We start from the raw sequence: 23,200 nt of genomic DNA on the forward strand, positions 1-23,200 counted from the left end.
TTTGCCAAGTTGTTTCCAAGGAGTCCCTCGCCTGTCAAATGGGAGTGGGACTCCATTACTCCCATAGGTCCGAGGCTTTCTTCTTCTTCTTCTTCTTCTTCTTCTTCTTCTTATTATTATTATTATTATTATTATTATTATTATTATTATTATTATTATTATTATTATTATTATTGTTATTATTATTATTACACAGGTCAGCATTTTCAAACTTTTATTTGTGGCAAGAGATATGATAGGTGATCTTAACTAATTTTGGGTCGCTGAACACGAATCTGGTGTCCGTTTCTATGTATCACGTCACGTTTTCTCGCAATAGGTATATTAATACAAGAGATAGACCTGAATATTGCATATAAAAAGTACCAAAAAATGATGATAATTTTGGAAATATTTATAATTTTTTGTATTATTATATATTTTGAAATAATTTAATATTGTCTTGAATTATTATATAGAATGAATAATTATTGAGTATAAAATTACAATGAAGTATTTAGCATTTATTGTAATATACTGATTTACATAAAAACACATAAACAATTAACTCTGAGGTAATGAAAGCAATTTATGTTGCCAATTAAACATGATTTACAAGCGAACAGTGTAACGTTTATTCAGTAGCTTTATGAATTCATAAATGTGAACAAAATAAACGTTAACAGTCCGAGATGTCCCCTTGGAATGAACGCTCGGCTGTCCAGCGTCTGAATGCATCAAGTTTGTCTTCTCTTTTCAAACACCAACAGTAGTCGGCCATCATAGGTTCATTCCACCTCCCCTGGTATCTTCTTTCTGCCTCCTTGATGTCCTGGTGGAACCTGTCTCCCATTTCTTCACTAACAGCCCCAAGATTTTCCGGAAAATGATCGAGATGAGAATGAAGGAAGTGCAATTTCAGATTCATTCTACACCCCAACTCTTTCATATCATTCAACATCTTTTTCACTATTGTTTTGTATTGTTCATCCTTTACATTTCCTAGGAACTTCGTTATGGCATCTCTTATTGAATTCCATGCAGCAAGTTCCATGGCACTCATCGTCTGTTCAAAGTTTCTGTCCTTCAGAAGCTTTCTAATTTGTGGTCCATTAAAAATGCCTTCCTTGACTTTTGCATCAGATAAATGCGGAAATTTGCTTGCAATGTACTTGAAACAGGGGCTACTTTTGTCCAAGGCCTTAATGAACTGCTTCATGATTCCCAGTTTAATGTGTAGCGGTGGCAAAATAATTTTTTGTGGGTCAACTAAGGCAGCGTTTGTAACATTTTTCACACCAGGTGTCAAAACTTGTCTCTTGGGCCAGGAAGGTGTAGACCAGTGTTTGTTCCTAGCTCTGCTGTCCCATTCACATAAATAACAAGGGAATTTAATGTAGCCTGCTTGTTGTCTTAATAGAATACCACACACCTTCAAGTCACTACACACATCCCACCGATGCTCTTGATATTTGATTTTATCTAAAACAGTTTGCATTGTGATATAATTTTCTTTTAGTGAAACGGAATGTGCCACAGGAATCGAAGCTAGAATGTTTCCGTTATGAAGTAGTACAGCCTTCAAGCTCCTCTGAGAGGAATCCACAAACAATCTCCATTCTTCAGGATTGTAATCCCTCCCTAGCTGTTCTATCAATCCTGGAATGTCACAGCAGTAGGTCAGATCATCTTCCTTCTTGAAATACTTCCTGAACTCCTTATCTCTATGTCTATACCAAGAAAAGGTAGTTCCAGGTGCAAGAAGGTTTTTTCTTTCAATCGTGACCCTAGCAGTTCACTTTTTTCCTTCGTGAGACCAAGGTCTCGTATTAGATCACTCAACTCAGACTGTTTAAACAATTGTGGACCTACTGCATCTGCGGTAGGTGAAAAATCCATATCCATATGAACTTGCTCGTTATCAGAATTTGAGGAACCGTCGCAATCAGGTAAACTGGTAGGAGGGGAAGGTATTGGAATTTCCGGTCCATGAGGAACAGGTCTCATCGCCGACTTTAAATTCGGGTACACAATACTGTCCTTGTTTCTCTTATTGAATCCCACTACTTTACACAGGCAAAAGTAACAGTCCGTGGTATGGTCCTGGGGCTCGCACCACACCATTCCTATCCCAAATGGAAGGGCCTTACGTTTCCCAATGCTCCACTGTCGTAGGTTTTCAAGGCACGTTTTACAAATTACGTGGGGAGCCCACGACTTGTCCAAGTCTCCTAATTTTACCTTAAAATATGCATAATATAAACTTTTCACTGATGCAGTTATTGGCCTACTCTCTCCCTTCATATTATAATACCCATACACGTAACAGAATGAGTCTGGCTTATTTACACATCTTCCTCTAAATCCTGAGACACTTGCCATTTTCGCAACATAACACAGGTCAGACTTCCGCCTCACTCACGACGCAACTGACTGGCTTCACCGCATTGCCGCTACCATGAGATAAAAATAGACTCTGTTATCTGACTAATTCAATGGAGGGGACATAGTCGGTGGAGGAGGTTTGGATTGATGAACGTACGCAATATTAACAAAGCAAACCACAGCCAATTCGCTGTTATCACAAAGCAGCACTGTGCCGCAATGACACATTTTCAGACAGTAAATAGCAAATAACTCGAAAACTAGATGTGATACAATAGAACCAATGACATTTCTGAAATCAGGAGATCTTATTTAGTTAAAATCATGTATCAGATGCTTTGCCGCAAAAATCATGCTGGGTATTATTATTATTATTATTATTATTATTATTATTATTATTATTATTATTATTATTATTATTATTATTATTTACCACAAATTGTTGGATCCTTACAAACGCTTTTAAAACTTCATCCCTCATTGTTACACTGTGTATGCTAATGCTTGTTGACAGGGAAAAGTGAATAGCTTGCTTTAATTTATAAGATTAAGTGATTCTAAAATTTAGCGAAGTACATGCACAAGATCACCATTGTGCTATCAATATGGTGATATAATAATAATAATAATAATAATAATAATAATAATAATAATAATAACAAATTCAAACCAATTCCTGCAAACACAAGGAAGACAACCAAACAGATCACACGCTTCGACAATGATAAACTTCGGCAAAGGGTCGAGGAGTTCCAGGACAAGGCTAGACCAAATGACTGTGACTTTAACAACGCCAAAAGTCTCCTTGTTGAGGCCGCCAAAGACGTTGCAGAAATCAAGAGAAGCAAAAAGCATGCCTGGTGGAATGGTACCTGCGAATCAGTCCTCCAAGAAAGACTCAATGCGTGGAAACAGTACTACTCTACGAAATCAGAAAATGATTGGGAAACCTACAAAACCCAACGTGCCGAAGCAGCTAGGGTGTTCAGAACTGAGAAACGTAAATACGAAAAATCTCTCATTGAAAAGATAGAACAAAACTTTAGGATGAATGAAAGCAGAGAGTACTACAGAGCCTTCAAACGCAAACTCACTGGCTATAAACCACCATCTCTATGCTTTGAGCGCAAGGATGGCACACTGGCGACGTCAAATGAAGAAAATTGCAGCATTCTGGCAGATTACTTCAAGAATTTACTTAATTGCTCTAAACCGCAAAGCACCATTGAGACCAAGGAACCCTTACTCAGGTACCCAGATTCCAAACCACCCGACAGAGATGAAATCAAGCGCCACATTGCCCGTCTCAAAAATAACAAAGCGCCGGGGGAAGACTGAGTAGTAGCAGAACTATGGAAATATGCCCCAGAGGAATCACTTGATATCTTGCAAAAGCAAATAGAAGAAATTTGGAACAAGGAGACCCTACCCGAAGATTGGAAAATAGCTTTGATCCATCCACTACACAAAAAAGGCAGCATGAAGAACATCAACAACTACAGAGGAATATCTTTGCTACCTGTGACTTACAAAATTCTATCACTTGCCATCCTGGAGCGTTTGGAAGCACAAGTCGAACATGAAATAGGTGAATACCAAGGAGGGTTCAGAAAAGGTCGCTTAACAGCTGAACAGATCCAAAATCTCAAAACGATCATCAGATATTGTACACTAAGGTCCAAGCAGTATGTGTCCATCTTTGTGGACTTTAAGAAAGCATACGACTCCATTGACTGGGAAGTCCTGCTAAACATCTTAAATGAATTTGGAGTTGATTTGAAACTGCTGGCATTAATTAGAGCCACCCTGACCGATACAAAATCCAAGGTGAAGTTCCACGGATGTCTCTTGCATTCCTTTGACATCAAAACAGGAGTCCGACAAGGTGATGGGCTATCCCCGATACTCTTCAACTGTGTTCTTGAAGAGATCATCAGAACCTGGCGGGTGAGATTACAGGAAACCAACTACAGTCCATTGAGAATAGGAACCAAATCCAAGGTGATCGCAACTGACTGCTTAGCATTTATAATACCAATATAAATGGTCCGTTATTGGACATTATAAATTTTCCAGCTAGCTCATTCTTGGTTGCCAGCGTTTCGCCCTCATGTGCTAGGGTGGGCTCATCAGTTGGTACCTAGCACACCTACCAATACGCTGGCTAGTGCATACCGTGGAGGCCACTGCGTACGCTAACTGGAGCCACCGGCAGTGCCAATGCACTAAGAGACTTTGTCTCATCACTTTGTCTCATAGCCTACGCAGTGGCCTCCACGGTATGCACTAGCCAGCGTATCGGTAGGTGTGCTAGGTACCAACTGATGAGCCCACCCTAGCACACGAGGGCGAAACGCTGGCAACCAAGAATAAGCTAGCTGGAAAATTTATAATGTCCAATAACGGACCATTTATATTGGTATTATAAATTTGCTCATTCAGGACAAATATTTCAGATTCCCTATGGGAATCAACAGCTATATCATCTGATAGCCAAGCAGGCATCAATTTTTAGTGATGAGACAAAGTCTCTTAGTGCATTGGCACTGCCGGTGGCTCCAGTTAGCCTACGCAGTGGCCTCCACGGTATGCACTAGCCAGCGTATTGGTAGGTGTGCTAGGTACCAACTGATGAGCCCACCCTAGCACACGAGGGCGAAACGCTGGCAACCAAGAATGAGCTAGCTGGAAAATTTGTAATGTCCAATAACGGACCATTTATATTGGTATTATAAATTTGCTCATTCAGGACAAATATTTCAGATTCCCTATGGGAATCAACATCTATATCATCTGATGGCCAAGCAGGCATCAATTTTTAGTGATGAGACAAAGTTTCTTAGTGCATTGGCACTGCCGGTGGCTCCAGTTAGCCTACGCAGTGGCCTCCACGGTATGCACTAGCCAGCGTATTGGTAGGTGTACTAGGTACCAACTGATGAGCCCACCCTAGCACACGAGGGCGAAACGCTGGCAACCAAGAATGAGCTAGCTGGAAAATTTATAATGTCCAATAACGGACCATTTATATTGGTATTATAAATTTGCTCATTCAGGACAAATATTTCAGATTCCCTATAGGAATCAACATCTAAATCATGCTTAGCATTTGCCGCTGATATTGCTGTTCTCTCAAACGACATAGAAACCGCTAGAGCTCAAGTTGAAATTTTAAAGGAAATTGCCGAACAAACTGGTTTGCAGATATCGTTTGAGAAAACAGAAGTAATGACTAACATCAGAGAGGCTCCACCAAAACTCCATACAAAATACGGTGACATCACCCGAGTAGACAAATTCAAATATCTGGGTGAGATCATCATGAAAAATGGACTGGACAAAGAAGCACTTCAGGAGCGAGTACGCAAACTGGAAATAGCCTACCAAACATCCCGCACAATCTACAACAAAAAATGGCTTTCCCAAAACACCAAGATTCGTCACTATGAAACAGTTCTGAAGCCAGTAGTTCTATATGCAGCCGAAACCCTGTCTCTAAATGCCAACAAAGGACTCATTGAAGAACTGGAGAAAAGAGAACGGAAAATTGTGAGAGGAATCTTGGGATCAAAGTACAGAAATGGAATCCATCAAAAGAGATCCAACAAGGAAGTCTACAGCAAAATAGAGAAAATTACCGACACAATCAGAAAAAGACGGGCACGATTTTACGGTCATCTGAAAAGAATGGACGGAAGAAAGTTAACTAAAGAAATATTTCACTTTTTTGATTCAACCCCCAAAACCACAATTCCCTGGTTTAGAAATACCAAAGAAGACCTGCAAATGCTACATATCTCAGCTGAAGACGCCCTTAACAGAGATCTCTTCCGCAAGAAAATATTGACGAACGGGCTAAACTGAGACGAGCAACCGAAGAGAAGACACGGTGCCCCTTGGACAGAGGAGCGTAAGCAGGCCCACTCACAAAGAATGAGGGAAATTTGGGCTCTAAAGAAGGCCAAGTTCTGTGTCAAATGCAACAAGACTTAACGTGGTCCTTGATGGCCCCAGCGAATTATATATATATAATAATTAATAATAATAATCTATCTTGTTGGACCCAAGATTGATCTTATTTGAAAGCAGAAAATTTATTGCATGTCATTGTTGTTCATGCCAACTTGTGAAATAACCCATGTGAACATTTAGCTAAAATCCATCAGGATTCTGCTGTGTTTACATTGTTTTTTTCTCTGATATGATTGTGACTGCAATCATCTGCCCTAGAATGACTGTTTGTGAGACTGGAATGTTAAAATATGAAATTCTAATCAAAAAATATATCTGCATTCAAGTGGGAGTTATGTTCAAGTTAAATAGTGTTTTAGGGACTTGGTTATGATGCTTAAAAATATTAATAATATTAATTTCATAAGCTCAGTTTCTTGGGGACATGTAATGTAAAGCTTATTTCCTTTTTCTTAGCAGCTTTCCGCCCTTTTGGAAAAAATTCACTTAACTTGAAATGTAGTTTGCATGTTCCTCCTCAAAGAACTGCCCTGCATCCAAAGGTAACAACCCCCATTCCCAACAGTGTTTATATCTTTGGAAGCAGTCTTGAATCACTGTTTTCAACGTTACATCTATCTTTTTCTGTGCAAATTTTGTTTGTTTCCCCCTTCCCATACGTTTCATATCTTCATCTTTTTAGTGGAGATTTTTATTTTGGAAATATAAGGCAGTATGCTGGGGCTAGTTTGGGGAAAGGGTTACAGAGGATAAGGAAACAAAATTTTTTTGGGGCAAAAGTCACAAAGCAACAATGATCTGTGTGTCGGTGCATTGTTATGGTAAGAAACCACAGGTTATTTGAGGTTTCCTCACATTTTCACCTTAAATATCACAACATGTCTAGATGGCACCGTCCATTAACGTTCCTTTAACATGAATTATGGATAATCTATTGAATTTTGGAAGATTATGTAGATGACTTTCACCTTTGACCTGACATGATGAGCCCTCCTTGGTCTCCTAGTCTCAATGATGACTGAACTTGGGCTTCTCATCATATTTCTAGATCCATGGTTTGCCATCACTTATGATTAATTTAGGGAACATTTTGTCCGAACTTGTGCAACCTTAATTTATTGGCAGAAGGTGATGCAATTTTCTTGCTGCTCGTGCAACGTCCAAGGACTCATACAACAATGAATACACCGAAATGACAAAATCAACATAAAGCACAAAATTACTTACCTTGGGGCAGTAGCATCAAACATGAAACATGGAAGAGGCCCAAAATAAGGGGATTAAAGGCTAGGATCTTAAATGAACACTTGAGGGGTTGCCAGGTCAACGCAACTAAGGCTACCAAATAAGAGATGAAATTAAGGCTAAATCAAAATATTTACTTAAAGAATAAAGATACGAAATTCATTACAGTTGAGTATCCTTTTTTTTTTTTAAATAATAAAATCAATGAGAAATAAAATTTGAGAAGCAGATACCACTTAATAAATTACTGAATGATATTAAATAGAACCATTTTGTTTTAAAACTGGGAATACTGAAATGTTGATATCTGTATAGCTTATTACAATAAATTTAAATTTTAGTAAAATTAAAAAAACTGATGTCTTTAAATAATTAATTACCAGGCAAATGCTGGGGCTGTACCTTAATTAAGGCCACGCACGCTTCCTTCCCACTCCTAGCCCTCTCCTCTCCCATCGTCGCCATTAGACCTATGTGTGTCGGTGCGACGTAAAGCAAATAGCCAACATAAATAATTAATTAATATTTACTTCAAACCTTGAAAAATTAGAGCACTGAAAAGTTTGAGACCTATTAAATAAATTATAATTACTTGGACCATACAGAAAATTCATAGATCAATTTCATTAAATAGATGATCATCTATCTTTATTTCGTACTTGATAAATAAAATACGGGACCGCAGCTAACTATAACCCTGTTTAAAATTGAAATTTGTGATAAATTCCCATGTCAATAATTAAGCAATGACAAGAACACGTACACACACACAAAAACAAAATGTGGCCCCAACAGCAAATAAAATTACACGGATAAATAATTGAAGAAAATTTTCCTGTTCAACTAGGATTTCACAAGGGAAACATAATATAAATGTTCCACAATTAATAACAGAACAACCACACACAAACTGAAACCAGTAGCAACTCAAGCCAAGCTATAATTCACTAAAAGTAGCCAAGGCCACCAAAATCAATGCATACCCACGAGATAAGGGGTGACGCAACAAATAATAAAGGATAAGATAGCCAACAAGTAGAAGAATGGAACAAGAGAACGTTAACCGAATGAGATTTTTTATAAAAATAAAGTGCGACAAACAAATTTCCATACAGGATTAATAATATTATTGTAGATGACTGTATGAAACTATATTTACATTTCATTAAACAGTTGGCCAAAAATCTTGGTTAACAAATTTAAATAGAGGAGGCTTTGGACAGGGCCTGATGCGTGTATGAGGTATCGTATAATTTAGACCCCAAGAAAAACGCAATCCCACAACAAAACTTTGGGCTACACACACAATTACAGCACAGTTAGAAATCAAATATCAAGAACAAAGAAAATTAGGAATAAATTGACCCAAAATTTAATAATAACTAGCAGTATCCCGCTGGCTCCGCCCGCAATGTACGAAGTATGGTGTTGTTCGTTACTATCCTCACGGATGTATTTGCAAAGTTTCGAGTTAATGAAATAAAGCACATGATCTGCTGTGGTAAGAGAATGTAATATTATGTCAACAAAACACTTGAAAATACATCACACAAAGAAATTGAATTAAACGTTCCTTGGAACAACACTAGTGCCGAACTGTTAAAAAAGTCCTTTAAATATCGTCATGGAGACAAATGTACTCATAACTTTTCTCAGAATCTACCAATTTAAGTAGTTATTACTTCAAAAGAAAGCGCTTGATCCACTGAGTGTTTTTTGACCAAAACGAACTGCGTACCTCAATTAGAACGAAATATATGATTGCTTCAAAGAGAAAAAATGTTGAAGACATGAGACGTCAAATTGAATGTGCACTCATAACTTTCCTCAGAATCAACCAATTTGAATAGTTAAGAGCTGAAATGAAAGAGCTTGATCCACTGAGTGTTCTTAGGCCAAAACGAACTCCGTACCTCAATTAGAACCAATGATATGATTGCTTCTGAGTGACAAAAAATTGAATAAACCTAATAATTTGAGGAAGGCAGAAGTTAAGTGATTTATAGTACCTGATGACAAATCTGTGCATTAATACCTTTCAGTTAAAAAAAAAGAATGAAGGAAATCGACCAGATGGAATGTCCAGACTGACTTTAGTTTTCATAAATAGAATCAAAGGCTATATAGCACCGAGCCTGCATTTCAAGAAAACGGACGGAACTCTTGCCCTCAACAATAAAGATAACTGTAAGATCCTTGCAAAGTACTTTGAAGACCTCCTTAACTGTGAATCACCATGAGAAAAATTGGAGATTGAGAAGGACACAATCCAGAACCCAGATTCTGAACCACCAGATGAGGAAGAAGTAAGGGAAGTAATAAACTCCCTAAAGAACAACAAAGCATCTGGTGAAGATGGAGTAATAGCACAATTATGGAAGATAGCCAATGACGCCTGTATCACTGAAGTGACAGAACTGTTCCGGAATATTTGGAGAGATGAAAAAATACCAGAAGACTGGCTAGTGGCATTAATACACCCGCTACATAAAAAGGGACCGAAAACAGACGTCAACAACTACCGAGGAATATCACTTTTATCTGTCACGTATAAGATTTTTTCTAAACTCCTATTGAACAGACTGACACCGCAAATTGACCACAAGTTGGGAGAGTATCAGGGTGGCTTCAGGAGAGGGCGCTCTTGTCAGGACCATATCCTGAGTCTAAAAATGATAATCAAATATTACAATGCACAGCCAAAGAACATCTTCATCTCTTTCGTTGATTTAAAAAAGCATACAATTCAATAGATAGAGACACATTGATGGAAATTTTGAGAGAATAATATGGCATCGATCAAAAAACACTCAACTTACTTAGGTTAACACTAACAAACACCGTATCCAAAGTGAAATTTCGAGGAGAGATCAGCAAACCTTTCCAGATAAAAACAGGTCTGAGACAGGGTGACAGCTTATCCCCAACACTCTTCAACGTGGTTCTAGATAAGGTCATGAAAACACTGTGGAAACATAATGACTCAGGTGCTATAATAGGTAGTAAAAATAAACATGTCAAACCCAAGTGTTTGGCCTTTGCTGATGATTTGGCACTCTTCGCTGAGACAGAACAGGAAGCAATAACACAGATAAATGAACTACAGGAGATAGCCGAGAAAACAGGTTTAAAAATCTCCTTCACGAAAACAGAGATGATGAGCACGGACAGGAATTATGTGAAGAGAACAATGAAGACGAAATATGGCGAAGTGAAGGTCACAAAGCAGTTTAAATACCTGGGAGAAATTATCAGCAGCAACGGGATGGATAAAGAGGCCATGGAAAATAGAAGACTTAAGTTGGAAAGGCTAAACATTGCCACCAAAGCCATTTACAACAAAAAGAATCTCTCCATCAATGCGAAACTAAGACATTATGATGCTGTGGTAAAACCAGTGATTCTGTATGGGGTGGAAACAGCAACACTAACGAACCTGGAAAAACTACTAAAGATTGAAAGGAGAATATTGAGGAGGATTTATGGCCCACGGGTGGTAGAGGGAAACTACAGATTACGCTCAAATAAGGAGATATACAAAAGAACAGAAGACCTGGAAACAACAATACGGAAAAGACGGCTGCGATTCTATGGACACATGGTCAGAATGGATCCAACAAGGTTAAATAAACAAATTTTTAATAAAATATACTACTTGAAGAGCCAGGGGGGATATGCCAAGCAGATGAAGGAAGAAATCAAGAGGCTAGGAATTGCAGATGAAGAATGTCGTAATAGAGACCAATTCAGGAAAAGACTTTCAAACACAAAAGTTCTGGTTGAAGAAAAGAAAGAGCGCAGAGGGGGAAGATGGACTGAAGAGAGAAGAGCGCAACATTCTGAAAGAATGAAGGTACTGTGTAGAAAGGAAGGAAGAAGGGATGATTAGAAGGAAGTGAAGTGGTATTGGCGTGGTCCTAAGTTTGGCCGGTTCGCAAGAAAGAAAGATACTTCATTCCTCTAGCATTCCTTGGATTGTCGAATAATGATCAGAATGTGTAGTTTCATGTAAGCCTCGTCGGCTGACTCCCAGCCATATAAACTGAGTGAACCAGTGATAGTACTGACTACATATTAAACAGTGTTCACCAAGTGCTTTTTGTATGATTTAATGTGTGTCAGTAATTTTTGTATTATTTTCATTTAGTTCCAATATAGAATTTTATGTAAATATGTTGCTCACGAAAGTTAATCACTTAATACTTTACTTCCAAGTTCACAAAGCATGCTACGGTATAGTACACAAGACAGCAATGAATGATGATCACTGGACATAAATGGCTGCAGCTCCAAGGATGCTTTTGTGAAAGTCAGGTCCATCCAGGTCTGCCAATGCCTTCCCTCTAATGCACTATGCTGACATGTAATTAAGAGAGTTCCAGACATTTTTGAATAGGCTAATAAACCACATTCCATGTGTTTTAGGGTTATTTTGTTCCAACCCCTCCATTGTTCTTCTGGCTGTGGATTATCAACTTGTACACTTGTCACCTTGACAGGTGGTGTTTTAAGCTACTCTATATTTAGATCACCGACTGTGCTGGAATTTGTGATTGTGCAATCTTGAACATAATTGAACTCGCCCAATCTGGTGTACTGTACAGCTGGCTGTAATCACTTCAGTCTTCAACTGGGATAGATGTAATACCAAAACATCTTTATCATCATGGGATAGATATATCCAAAGTAAGATGATTGAACTGAATGTTCTGGGCTGATGACCTCGATGTTAGGCCCCTTTAAACAACAAGCATCATCGAACTGAATGTTCTGCCTGAGTAGGGGGGGGGGGGGAACTATGCTCGTGATGGTCACTGGAATTCATTATGGTTATGTCTGTGTGAGGAATAAAATACATCCACTGTACGTCCTGCCTACTTTTAAGAGGCAGCTTAAAGGATTGAACCTTCAGGACTGTCTATTCGAGAGCGTGAATTGGTGGCCACAAGACCCCTGGCTAAGTCTACTCTGCTTCTTAAATTGCCAGGCTCCTTGCATTCATTCATTCATTCATTCATTCATTCATTCATTCATTCATTCATTCCTTTCCATCATTTCTATCCTTTCTGTCTGATACGCCTTGGTCAACTTCATTCTCTTCCACTCCAAATGTTATTCAATTTCAGACATCTAGCCAGTCTTTCTAGCCCTCCCCTTTCTTTCACTGATACATACACAACACATATCACAAAGTCAAGGAAGTTACTGCTCCTTTGAATATTGGGCTTTGCGTGAGGGTAGTAAATTCACAGGGTTATATGGCAAGATAAATGATGGCCAATGACCTTGGGTATTTGGCTCTTAAAACGGCCATCATCCATCATCATTTCATGACAATTTACTTGACATTCTACATGGCTGATAGTGCTTTGGGATCACCTAGAGGCATTCATTATTCTCTTGCCAGCAGTCCAATTGTAGTTATAAAATCTCTGTGTAGTGAATGAATTGCAGTGGATTGTGCTTGTGTGCTACTATGTGTTCTTTTCTGTTGTATTTCATTTTTTCCTTGGTATAGTCTGATTATTATTCCCACTTTCTTTCCAGAATACGACGAGCCAGAAACACTTATTGTGCTGTTGGAAGAAGAATTGGTTGCAGTTGATCTATTGTCTGAGGATTGGCCCATGATGTCATTACCTTATTTAGTGTCACTTCATGCCAGTGCAGTAACATGCTCTCAGCACGTCTCAAATGTTCCTCTAGAATTGTGGGAAAATCTCATTGCAGCTGGCAAAAAGCAGATTCAAGAAACTTACAGTGATAGAGTGAGTTTTATTTTATCATAAATCCATTTTATTGTTGATAAAGCTAAATTGGATAATGTAAATTTGTGAAATTTGATCAAACTAAAACTTGTTGGTGATTACAAGTAATGAAAATGAATAAACAAATGACAAATAAAGTAATGTTTAGGATAGGAACATGAAAAGGAACACGTAATAAATAGGAAACATAGTGACAGGTGGGCATCGGAAGAGGTAGCAACAGAAATAGGAGATGAGGACAAACGGGAAAACACAAAAGTACAGGACAGTTTCCACATTTCATCTTCATAGTCAGACTCGTTTCTGCTTCCCACCTTCATTAGAGAATGTGCGTTAGCACTCATTGAAGGACTGTCTACTTTCTGCCATATTTATTCTCACAATAGATCCCCTCGCATATCAACCCCTGTGGCTTTTCAAGACAAGGAAAATGAAAAAAATTAAAGCTTGCATATAAGACACCCCCAAAAAAATTTTGTTGAACAAAAATATTTTATAGCGGTGTCTTTTGTAGCACTATAAAAACAGTGCAAATATGTGTTTTGAATGTTTGAATCAATGACAACGTCATGACTTCCCTTTGGTAGTGACCTGTTTTGTACAGTATCTTGCTGCTAAATGGTTTTTTTTCTTTAAAAAGTTGTTTGGGCCATCAGTCCATAGACTCAAATAATGCAGCTATCCATGCGACCCTTGCTTGTGCTAGTCTGCATTTTATGTCCCCCTGACTTCTGCAATCGTTAGTTATTCTGCTACCCAAATAACAATATTAATCTACTTCCTCTAAGACTTCAATTTCTACTGGGCGAGTTGGCTGTGCGGTTAGAGCCGCGCAGCTGTGAGCTTGCATCTGGGAGATAGTGGGTTCGAACCCTGCTGTCGGCAGCCCTGAAGATGGTTTTCCGTGGTTTCCCATTTTTACACCAGGCAAATGCTGGGGCTGTGCCTTAAGGCCACGGCTGCTTCCTTCCCACTCCTAGACTTTTTCTATCCCATCGTCGCCATAAGAGCTGTCTGTGTCGGTGCGACGACATAAAGCCAATTGTAAAAACAAAACCTTATTTCCTAATCTAATACCTATTTCTTGCATCACCTGATTTTGTTCAACTGCACTCCTATGCCAATCTTTTCATTTCTGCATAATTCTTACATCCTTCGTGTATTCTAATCTGTTTATCATATTCATGGCTTGGTCTACCTCTGTTGTTTGTACTGCCTACACTTCCCTCAGAAATTAACTGAACAAGTCCTGCATATCTTAAGATGTTTCCTATCATTCTATCCCTTGTTCTCGCCGAAGTTCATCAAATTGTTCTCCTCTCACCAATTTGATTCAGTATCTCTTTACTTGTGATTCTATCTTTACGAACCTACTATGCTGGCGTAGGAGGGGGAGAGGTGATACTCCCACGTGGTGCGTCCCAGGTGGCGGATAGGGGGGTCCTAACCGGCTTGCCGACGGACTGGAGGGAAATAAAATACCTCTCGCGGACCACGCACACAACCCCCTGTGGGTGGGGGGCGCACACGAAGAATTAACCCACGGTATCCCCTGCCTGTCGTAAGAGGTGACTAAAAGGGGCAACCAAGGGATGATCAAATTAGAACCATGAAACTGCTTGTGATTAGTACCACCACACGTGGAACACCATGGGTCGTTTTTACTTGCACGTAGTACCACTATGTTGGGTACCAAATAAGTTTGTGATTAGTAGCAACTGAGAGCGTGATGGTTTTTACAGTACCTGTGATTAGTAGCGCTTTGTGAGCGACACCGTGCGATGAGATGCTAATATATACATAGAACAACCTGAAAATGCTTTCCATATTGACGGGGATAGCTATGATGATGAGTCATGTGGAGATATAAACAGACTCTCTGGTAATCAACTCCGGGCTGTTGCTGAACTTGTGTGTACAAAAATAAGTGAAAATGGTACAGTGGTAATGCTGAAATGAAATACATAACAGTAATTCAGCCAACATAAATCTGCATAATATGCACATGGGGAGCGTCGATAGATTGGATCAAAATGTATCTTGTTACCCCATCAGCATCAAAAACAAGGAATGGTACTGGCCTCTAATTGCGTTCCTTCTGAACGTCTCCATGGACAATGCATGGCAACTTTACCGTTTGACCCCAAAGGGCATAGAGGAAAATTTAGACCTTCTCGGCTCCACACGGTACATCGTTAGGACATACATCCTATCTCGTGCTGCTACGCGTCCCAACGCATGAAGACCGAGTACGAAAGTATCTTCACGCATGTTGCCAGAAGTGCATTCCGATGAGGTATCCCACTACCTCGAAACAAGAGGGAAGCAAGTGCAGTGCGCTCACTGTGGTAAAGCTGCCGGGAAACAGTGCAAAAATGTAACATTGGCTGCCATGTCCTTTGCTTCGAGTCATTTCACTCACGCTAAACCAGACTGGATGAGGAGAAGCAGAGTGTAACCTCAAAACGCAGACTAAACTGCTGAAATCAGAGCCTAAAACAAATATGCTTTGAATTTCGCTATTACTGAGCATTTCGCGCGAGCAAGCAACTTCCTTCTCAGCCATCTTGTCAACAACAGAATACAAATTTCTCGATTGGTATTTTAATCAATTCTCTTTGCCAATGAAGCAGACCAGAGCATTCTTGTGACATTTTGAGACACCAAGAACAGATTTCAATTAGAAATGTTTCCGGTAAAAGCCAACAGATGTCACAGATGTCTCCAATATACGACCTTGCATCCCGGCGTACCAGTCCGCTTGTGGAGTCCTGGCCCAGCCACTCGAGCGCGTACCAGTCCACTTACGGGTGCATAGGGGTTGGGTGTTTCAGCTTAGCGTTTATCGAAAGAGATTTTTTTTTATTTTATAGGTTGGCCAGGTAAGTCTTTTTGTTTGTTTAAATTTAGTTGTTCTGTGTTCTATTGCTTCTTTTTCATTTGTGTTCCATGTTATTATTTCCCTAAGATATTTGAATTTCTGAACAATTTTAATCTCTTTATTACTGTTCAGTTGAATAACTGGTAAATCAACTTTAAAAGTTGGCATCATTTCTGTTTTTTGAATTGAAATTTGTAATCCCATTTTTTAGCTATAATTTCTAGTTGTTCAATTTGAAATTTAGTCTCTTCTATTGTATTTGCAAGTAATGCTAAATTGTCCGCAAAAGCAAGGCAGTTGAGTTTAATATTTCTACCGATCTTGATAGTTGGTTGGCATTTCTTGTTCCATTCACGCATAACCTTCTCCAATGCACAATTAAATATCAATGGTGAAAGTCCGTCTCCTTGTCGAAGTCCATTTCTTATATTGAATGATTCTGATAATTCACCTCTTAATTTATCTTTTGCCTTTGTATTTTTAAAAGTCATACTAATGAGGTTAACAAGTTTTTGGTGTAAGCCAAATTCTTTAAGGCTTTTTAATAATGATTCACGATGAATACTGTCATATGCTTTTTTAAAAATCTACAAACATGATGACTAGACCCTTACTTCGAACTCTTTGGTGCTTCATTATCCATTTTAAACTAATGGTTTGATCTGGACAGCTTCTACCTGGTCGAAATCCTCCCTAATATTCTCCAAGTTCTTGGTCGAGTTGTTCTTGGATTCTTGTGTATTACATGTTATAAATCTCATTTTTGCTCTGTATTGAAAATTTACAGTTCAACAACAGTAAAGGTGTTTTAATTTAATCCACCTATTCAATACTTTTATTTTCACTTATAGTGGTTTCATAAATAATATACATATAATCTGGGATAAAATCTTGTATGTAATATCAAGCAAGGATATCCCCCGATAATTATTTGGATCGGAGCGATCACCTTTCTTATGCAGCGGGTGGATTATCGCTGTATTCCATTCCTCGGGAAGCTTCTCCATGTTCCAAATATCAATGAGGTATTTATGTAGGTTTTGAATAGTCTGATTATTAGCATTCTTCCATATTTCTTCTACTATTTGATTCTCTCCTGCTGCTTTGTAGTTTTTAAGTGCATTAATTGCTGTTTTCACTTCATTGTAAACTGGTGGTATAATCTTTTGTAATGGAGTTTTATTTTTTGGGTTAGGGTCAAATTCTAAATGTTCCACAGGATCCTCACAATTAAGTAACTCTTTAAAGTATTCTGCAAGGTTGTTAGCATTATCCTGATTATTGTGTGCCATTTTTCCATTTTTATTTCTTAACATAAGTGTGGGAGGGGTAAATTTAGATTGATATTGCTTGAATGTTTTGTAATAGTCTCTTGTTTTATGCTGATTGAATGTTTCCTCTATAGTGTTAAGCATTTCCTTTTGATAATTTCTTTTAATTGTCCTAATTTCGTTAGCTGTTTGTCTTCTGGCATTAATTAGTTCTTCTCAAGATTCTTCTGTTTTCCTCTGTTGATCATTAACCATGCCTTATGCCTTGCTTGAATTGCTTTGTCACATTCCCCGTTCCACCATGCATATTTCTTTCTCCTTTTAATTGGAGCGATTTCTTCAGCTATGGTTTTAAGTTTGTTGATCGTCTCCAATTTGTCATTTAAAGGTGTTTTGGATCTCTCTAAATATATTTTATTATTTATTAAGTAACTGGGATCATAATTTCTTCTTGCTTTGAGATGATTACGTTTGTGTTTCCTTTTTGGTGTTAACTTGATTTTTATTTTTGAGATATAATGATCCGAGAGTCAGTGTCTACCCCACGAAGGACTCTGACATTATAAATTTCTTTATGATAATCGTTACCCATAGCAACATGATCAATCCGAAACTCTCCCAATTTTACGTTAGGGCATTTCCATGTCATAAATTTATGTGGTCGCCTCAGGAATCTGGTGGTTTCCAAAACGAGTCCATGATCTGCACAAAGTGCAATTAATCTTTGGCCATTTTTGTTCGTTAATTTATGAGCTGGCCATTTTCCTACAACTGTGCGATACTTCTTTTCTCTGCCTATTTTAGCATTGAAATCTCCAAGTAAGATATTTATATGCTCATCAGGGATCTTCGATAATATGCAGTCAAGTTCCTCCCAAAAGTTTTCAACTCCTTCTCTATCTTGATTGTTTTTGTCATTTGTTGGTGCATGGACATTTATTAAAGTATAAGTGTTATTCCCTACTTTAACTGTTAGAAGTGCCATCCTCGAAGAGTTTGAAGAAAATTCTTCATTTGAGTCTATTATGCTACTATGAACAAGAAAACCTACACCAAATTGAGGGACATTCTTCATTACTCTTTGTCCTGGAGGTCCTTTGTAGAGACGATAACCTCCTGATTCAATTGGGTCCTGGTCTGTGTTCCTAAGTTCTTGTAAAGCCATTATTAAAATCCTATGTTGGTCCATCACATCAGTTAAATGTTTCAACTTGCCCGCCTTACTTAGTGAATTAATGTTTATTGTTGCAAAATATGAAAATTTTCCTGATTAAAATGACATTAGTATACGAAAAAGATCGAGTGGAGCTTTTAAAATGCGGAAAGCTCATAATATGAAAATAAAGGTGGAATTCAAGAAGACAAATTGGGGCAGGTATGGAAGAACAATTTATCAAGGGAAATATTCAATAAAGTTCCTAGTTCTTTCAAAATTCTTAAGAAAAGGCTAGGTAAACAATTGATAAGGAATCTGTGCCACTTTGGTGACAGTTCAAGTGATTGTTCCTTCATGATGTTTTGTTAACAATTTACTTTCTTGATGTCGGGTGATGATCATGCAGTTTTCAACTTACGATAAACCCGACAAATACCATACCTCAGTGGCTGTTGAAGTCACCAAATAGAACTCTTCATTAGGTGGCTTATACATAGAATTGACTGTGGGAGTCACAGATGAAGAATGTACACCCACGGTATCCCCTGCCTGTTGTAAGAGTCAACTAAAAGGGGTCTCAGGGGCTCTCAACTTGGGAACTTGAGTCCTGGCATTGCTTCCACTTACTTGTGCCAGGCTTCTCACTTTCATCTATCCTGTCCGACCTCCCTTGGTCACCTCTTGTTCTTTTCCAACCCTGATGGTATTAGAGCATTAGAGGCCTAGGATGTCTTTCATTTTCACACCCTTGCCTTTCTTCATCTGTTACTTCATTTTTCGAAGTGACGGATCCCGTCTTTTTTCTTCTGTTCCTCTCTCTACCCCCTGTGGGTGGGGGACGCAGACAAAGAATACACCCACGGCATCCCCTGCCTGTCGTAAGAGGTGACTCAAAGGGGCAACCAAGAGATTATTGAATTAGAACCATGAAACTACTTGTGATTAGTACCATTGCACGGGGAACACCCTGGGTCGCCTTTACTTGCGAGTAGTACCACTGTGTTAAGTACACAATATGTTTGTGATTAGTAGCAGCAGAGAGTGGTTCACTGTGGGTTTACAGCTGTGATTAATACCATTATGTGAGAAACACCGCGGCTCTGGGTGTTGCCTGTGTTTAGTACCCACTATGTGAGGAACACCACGGGATGGTTTGTGTCCCTGTGATTAGTACACCTAGGTGAAGAACACCACGGGTTTGTGTTGCCTATGAGTGGTCCCATTAAGTGAGAAACACCATAGGACTGCGTTACCTGTGCGACATACAATACTTGTAAGGAGTACCATAATGTGTGGAACACCGTGAGTCTAAGTTACTTGTGATTAATACCGCAACATGGGAAATACCATGGTTCTACTTTACTAGTGATAAGTACCATTATGAGGGACTGTTGACCTGGATTTTGGCCCTCTTTAGACAACAAGCATCATCAATTCAGGAGTGTGCTTTGGAAGCAATTCCTTGCTCAATAATACTATTGTTTTAAGCGAGTTTCTGGAAAGGTGGGCATTGGGGATTGGATCCACTGATTGTTTTAACCCATATGTGCCCACTGTCGACATTTGTTGACGTTAATATCTGAATATTGTTGATCTTATATCGGTAAACCGGAAGAATATTTTTGAGGTGCATTGTTTACAGTTCATTGTTTGATACTTACTGCACAGCACAAAAACAAGAAACACTAGGTTTCGCGCCTTATCGCGTGGCTGCATATGAAATATCATTCCGTATACACTCAAGAGGATGACGCTTCCGTCGCAGTGAGTAATATTTTCTTATAATATTGTTACAGTTGAAAATAAGATCAGACTGTTGTGTTAAACGTAATAACGAAACATGCCTCTAATTGATTTTAAATTCATTTATGGCTGATTTATTGTTGCTTTTGTCTAGTAGAGCATTAAAGTTCCACGTCGACATATGTCGACAGTGGGCATAAATGGGTATGCCTCAGTACTGATATAGAATTTTCATGAATTCTTCTCAGATTGACCGTCGAGCAGATCGTAAGCATCCTGGAGAAATCACAAGCCATCCTAGATGCTAATATATACATAGAACCACCTGAAAATGCTTTCCATAGTGATGGGGATAGCGATGATGATGATGAGTCATGTGGAGATATAAACAGACTCTCTGGTAATCAACTCCGGGCTGGTGCTGAACTAGTGTGTACGAAAATAAGTGAAAATGGTACAGTCAAAGTGCGAGATGGTGTATTGAGTGAAAATGAAGTAAATCATGTAATTGATGAAGCAGTGCCATGTACTTCTTCAAATTATTCTGATGACGGTGAACCCAAATGTAAGAAACAAAAAATTACTGAGCAAGCGGGGCCAAGCACATCTAATTATGTGAAAACCAAACCAAACCAGTGTGTGTGGGAAAAGCGTGACATTATGAATAAGCCAAGCACTGAGTTAACTCGACCAAACTTTCTAAACAATGAATATTCACCAACGCAATTGTTTGAGCTGTTCTTTGATGATGAAATACTTGATTATATCATTCAGAGCACAGTTTGATACTCTGTTGAGAAAGGTAATGCGTCATTTTCGTTGGAAAAAACTGAACTTCGGCTGTTCTTTGCAATATTGTTTCTTTCCGGTTACAATGTTATGGCCAGGAGAAGAATGTACTGGGAAGCCGCTGAAAGCACAGCAATGTCGCGCAATTGCTTTGAAGAAATTCTTAGATATTTATATTTTTGTAACAACGCTAAACTAGACTGCAATGACCGTTTCGGAAAAGTTTGCCCCGTTTGGACTATGCTAAACGAACGCTGGCTACAGCATTATCCTGGTAAGTAAGTAAACTCGTGTCCTCATCCTGAGGTGGTGCAGCTCTTTTATGGCACACACCCATTGGAGGTGAGCTGCATGTACCATTTCAATCACATACCAGCCCTCCTGCCAGTTTTTAAATTCCTGGCAGTACCGGGAATCGAACCCGGGCCTCCGAGGACGGCAGCTAATAACACTAACCGTTACACTATGGAGGCGGACATTATCCTGGTGATACGCATCTTTCTGTGAATGAGTCAATGGTCCCCTGCTTTGGAAGACACGGTGCCAAGCAACACATTCATGGCAAACCAATACGTTTTGGGTATAAAGTCTGGGCTCTGTCGACTCGTCCCGGGTATCTAGTCCAAGGAGAACCTTACCAAGGAGCGGCTACTGGAAACACAATACCAGAATTAGGAGTAGGTGGCTCAGTTGTTATGGACCTAATTTCAGAACTGCCAGAAGGTACTCATCTCAGCTTGTTCTTTGATAATTATTTTACATTCGTTCGATTGTTGGAAAGGCTGAAGGAGAAAGGCCACGAACGTACAGGTACCGTGCACCAGAATCGAGTGGAAAATGCTCCACTTCCTGAGATTCATCTCTGTAAAAAAGAGAAACGTGGCAGTTACCACCAGCTAACAGAACGTAACTCAGGTATCACCCTCGTACGCTACAATGATAATAATGTTGTTACAGTAGCCTCAACTCTGTCTGGTGTAGCACCTGTAGGACATGTCAGAAGATGGAGTAATGCTTAAAAGAAATATATAGGCCCTAACAGTAATTCAGTCAGCATGTATAATTTTGTATAATATACACATGGGGGGCATCGATCGGTTGGATCAAAATGTATCTCGTTACCGCATCAGCATCAAAAACAAGAAATGGTACTGGCCTCTAATTGCGTTCCTTCTGAACATGCTCCATAATGCATGGCAACTCTACCGCTTGACCCCAGAGGGCAAAGGGGAAAATTTAGACCTTCTCGGTTTCACACGGTACATCGTTAGGGCATATATCCGATCTTGTGCCGCTACGCGTCCTAACGCAGGAAGACCGAGTACGAAAGTATCTTCACGCGTGTTGCCAGAAGTCCGTTTCGATGGGGTATCCCACTACCTCGAAACAAGAAAGAAGCAAGTGCGGTGCGCTCAATGTGGTCAAGCTGCCAGGAAACAGTGCAAAAAATGTAATGTTGGCTGCCACGTCCTTTGCTTCGAGGCATTTCACTCACGCTAAACCAGACTGGATGACGAAAAGCAGAGTGTAACCTTAAAACACAGAATAAACTGTTTTGAAGTTCTACTCATAGTTTTCCTTTTTTGTTTTCAGAGTGATCATACTTACTCAAAATTTGGTATTGTGTTTATAACAAGTACTACAAACATACAAATATTTTCCTTTGGTTTTGAAACAGCTGCATTCTAAAATGAGAAAAAAACTGTTCCTCATTTATGTTTTGAATCATATATTTTGTATTATTTTGTGCTTATTCAACACTTGTGTGACTAATGTTTACTAACTGATTAATTATTACATTCATATGAGCTTAAAATGCGAAGAAAAGTTCCTTTATTGAGCATGTGTTTTACCCTACCCGTCCATGCTCACTGTCGACATATGTCAACACGGTAAATCTCCGCGACAATATGTTAATGAAACCTAAAATCATCATAACCCTTTCATTTAGTTTAAAAACAACTGTATTTACGAAATATGTCGCAATATTCCACAGAAAAATAATTTGGGC

General features: G+C 38.9%; 1 protein-coding gene across 1 annotated transcript in view; it reads left to right on the top strand.

Annotated features, from left to right (window-relative positions):
* The window catches only part of l(2)gl (LLGL domain-containing protein l(2)gl), a 452,154-nt gene that overhangs the window by 163,994 nt on the left and 264,960 nt on the right, over positions 1 to 23,200 (top strand). Inside the window, exon 10 of the mRNA XM_068228315.1 lies at positions 13,129 to 13,349. Coding sequence (XP_068084416.1) covers positions 13,129 to 13,349 — 221 coding nt within the window. The remainder of the gene's footprint in view (positions 1 to 13,128; positions 13,350 to 23,200) is intronic.

This window comes from Anabrus simplex, chromosome 6 (genome assembly GCF_040414725.1).
Source record: "Anabrus simplex isolate iqAnaSimp1 chromosome 6, ASM4041472v1, whole genome shotgun sequence".
Lineage (NCBI taxonomy): Eukaryota > Metazoa > Arthropoda > Insecta > Orthoptera > Tettigoniidae > Anabrus > Anabrus simplex.